The 3,819-nt window shown below is 41.8% G+C and overlaps 1 protein-coding gene across 1 annotated transcript; it reads left to right on the top strand.

Moving 5' to 3' along the window:
• Positions 1–776: 776 nt before the first annotated feature.
• LOC104984637 (olfactory receptor 56A4-like) lies at positions 777–1,730 on the top strand. The gene has a single exon (XM_010834475.1). The coding sequence runs from the start codon at positions 789–791 to the stop codon at positions 1,728–1,730; it is 942 nt and encodes a 313-aa protein (XP_010832777.1). The 5' UTR covers positions 777–788.
• The last annotated feature ends 2,089 nt before the right edge of the window (positions 1,731–3,819 follow it).

Genomic DNA, 3,819 nt, shown 5'->3' on the forward strand with positions numbered 1-3,819 from the left:
AGTTTTCTATTTTACTTTTGGTAACCTCCTGGTATCCCTCAATACTGACTGTCTCTGTCACTAGGATAGAAAATTCACAGTCTTTTCTAAAGGACTCAAGCCAAAGAAAGCACTCTTCAAATTTCACAAAGAGAAATAGCAGCAAATAATCCAGTAAGAGAATGATAAACATTATGCCTTGAAGTAAAATCCTCTTTGAGGTTGGAAGAACATATTCTCCTTGGGTGGGGTCAAGGAATATTTACCTCTAATCTTTTATGAAGATAAAGAATCCTGAAGTCAGTCCCTGTCCAATTGTACAGAAATGGCTGGGCTTTTCTAAGACTTCCATGTGGTCAGCTGAACAGAGCCCTCTGTATGGCTGTCCCTTCTAAACTCTGAGGGAAGGAAAGCCTTAATTAAACTGTGCTTATTGAGGCTAAATATTGTGAAAGAGCTCTAGAGTCAGATTCCTTGGTTCTCAGTCCTGGCTTCACATACTAACTTTTAAATTCTGATCAAACTATCTTGCTCCCCTTTATCTGTACACTTTCATTATCTGCAAACTTAGAATAACAATATTAGTTATATTTAAGTGCTTTTAAAAGGATGATATGAGTTAATGAATATAAACATTCAGCATAATATAGCATGAAGTTTGTTCAGTTAAATGTCAGCAATGATTGATGATGGTTTGAAAACTTCATTGGGACAGGTGAAGAGCATATCTAGAATGCATACTTTCTGTGGTAATATATTCTGTCTTACATTTTAAGGACTGAATTTTCAATGTGATCAGAAAACATTACATGATATCATACAGCAACTACTCCATTCCCCCAGTCTCCGAATTCCTCCTCATCTGCTTCCCTAACTACCAGAGCTGGCAGCACTGGCTCTCTCTGCCCCTCAGTCTCCTCTTCGTCCTGGCCATGGGGGCCAACGCCACCCTCCTGATCACCATCCGGCTGGAGGCCTGTCTGCGTGAGCCCATGTACTACCTACTCAGCCTCCTCTCCTTGCTGGATATTGTACTCTGTCTCACCGTCATCCCCAAGGTCTTGGCCATCTTCTGGTTTGACCTCAGGTCCATCAGCTTCTCAGCCTGCTTCCTCCAAATGTTCATCATAAATTGCTTCCTTGCCATGGAGTCCTGCACATTCATGGTCATGGCCTATGACCGCTATGTGGCCATCTGTCACCCACTACGATACCCCTCCATCATCACTGACCAATTTGTAGTTAGGGCTGCCATCTTTGTGGTGGCCCGGAATGGCCTCTTTTTTCTCCCTGTTCCAATCCTTTCTGCCAGACTGAGATACTGTGCAGAGAACATCATCAAGAACTGCATCTGCACTAACCTGTCTGTGTCCAAACTCTCCTGTGATGACACCACCTTCAATCGGCTCTACCAGTTTGTGGCAGGCTGGACCCTACTGGGCTCTGACCTCATCCTTATCATTCTCTCCTACTCTTTTATCCTGAAAGCTGTGCTAAGGATTAAAGCTGAGGGAGCTGCTGCCAAGGCCCTGAGCACCTGTGGTTCCCACTTCATCCTCATCCTCTTCTTCAGCACAGTCCTGCTGGTCCTAGTCATCACTAACCTGGCCAGGAAGAGGATTCCCCCAGATGTCCCCATCCTGCTCAACATCCTGCACCACCTCATCCCCCCAGCTCTGAACCCCATTGTTTATGGTGTGAGAACCAAGGAGATCAAGCAGGGAATCCAGAAACTGCTCAGGAGGTTATAAGGGGTAAAAAGAATCAGATCCAACTCCTGGAATTGTTAAAGAAAGTCAGGAATTATTTGTATACTGGAAAGGGAATTTCACTTTTTAATTCTGAAATGAATTCCGATTTTTCTTTGCCTTAATATCTTAGATAAGAATGAAAACATTCCTCCATTAATCTTTGTTTCCTGTTGCTTCAAAAAAATTCTTTATTTGTTACATATTTTGGGGAATTTTTCTTGGCAGAATCCTTAAATGAGAGGCATGGCAAGCCTTAGTCAATGGCGTAGGATTAGATTAGGAGTGTTTGACCACTAAAGACACAGAATATATATGATAACCTTAAAAAGATCTGCCTGCCCCCTGATTTACAAAGGATGTGGAAGCCTTCCCTGTCTCCAGTTTCAACCTGATAGAGCCCTACATGACTTCTGCATTGTGAAGGGTTGATTGGGCTAGACTATAGACATTACTCTGACTCTCAGTGTCAAGCGCTTTGCCCTGAGCATCCCTGACATTCTTCTCTGGCACTTGTGGCAGAGGTGACATCTTCCGGCTCCTCAGGTCATTTCGGACCTGATAAAATTTTCCATCTGTGCAATGTCTACATATTTTTTTTAATCACCATTTTGCAGAATGAGTAAGTATGAATATTTTGTTTAGTACTCTGCATGTTATTGTTGTTGTTTAGTCACTAAGTCAAATCTGACTCTTTGCAACCCTATGAACTGTAACCCGCCAGACTCCTCTGTCCATGGGATTTCCCAGACAAGAATACTGGAGTGGGTTGCCATTTCCTTCTCCAGGAGATCTTCCCAACCCAATGATAGAACCTTGTCTCCTGCACTGCAGGTGATTCTTTACCACTGAGCCATCAGAGAGGCCCACTTGGCATGTACATACATTAAATTGTATAGACATTAAATGAGTGGTTAATTATTACCATTTTCCTAAGCACACTGTTTCCTGCTGCACTCTGAATAGGAGGAAAATCATTATCATACATCCCATTTACCTTGGGGTAGAAGATATCCATGCCATTTTAGTGCTCCTCTGTCCCTACAGTCATTTCTACCACTAGTTTATTCTCTTGAGAAAATTTTACTTACATGAAGGTTCAAACCACTGGATCCCAAAACATTGAATGCCACTTAAAACTATAAATTGAGCATACTATATTCATATCTATTTCAGTCTGAATACACCATGAGGCTTCCTACAAGCATATCTTCTTGAATTCCAAGAGATAGTCTCTGGTTATAAGTGGCTATGGTACCACTCTAGTACTCATACATTTTGAAGCTCTCTGGCTTCTAGTGTTACTTGGTGCCCCCAGTTCTCTCCACTTTCCCATCTGGTATAGTCAAGGGATCAAAACAGGCTCTGATGCACCAATCATGAAACAGCAATCTGCTTTCACCAGACCTAGGCAGCTATCTTAGTAAATTATCTTACTGACTTATGGCTACACAGTGTATAGATACTTGACAGCTTTGCAACCCCTGCCTAGAGCAGTACAAAAGAGTATAACTATCAGTTTATCTATAAAATAACCAAAGAGATAAATAGAGCTCATAATGCTATATATCATGTTTTCTTCAGATCCCATGGACTCCTTAATTTACTCTAATTTTCCTTCTTAGGGAAGAATAGCTCCTGCAACTTCTCTCGGAACCATCTATGACTTGGTGCTTCCTCTGAGAAAAGCTGTTAAGATGTTATTCTTTGCTTCTGAAATATTCTCAGTAGAAAAGAGTGATGGTATCATTCACTGTTGTTATCACCTTTGTCTGCCTCCATCCTATCTGTCATGATTTCTCCTTTCTTTGATTGATTATCTTTCCTAGTTTAGACTCTTCCTGAGTGAGGATTTTTGATTCTGGCATGCTGACAATACATTAACCAGGTAGTAGCAGATGCCCCTGGGATCCCAGTTTCTGTTCAGAAAGAGGTGGCAGAGTTGGAAGAATAAAGTATAGCAGGGTTATCTCTACCCCTAAGCTTTACTTATGGTCAGTACGAGCATTGTCAGATGGGATGAAGCTGATATCCAACCCAAGGTTCCCTTCAGAAGACGTAGAGTTAGGTTTACAGTACGAGACATAGTATC

Source organism: Bison bison, unplaced genomic scaffold, assembly GCF_000754665.1.
Source record: "Bison bison bison isolate TAMUID 2011002044 unplaced genomic scaffold, Bison_UMD1.0 scf7180017845419, whole genome shotgun sequence".
Classification (NCBI taxonomy): Eukaryota; Metazoa; Chordata; class Mammalia; order Artiodactyla; family Bovidae; genus Bison; species Bison bison.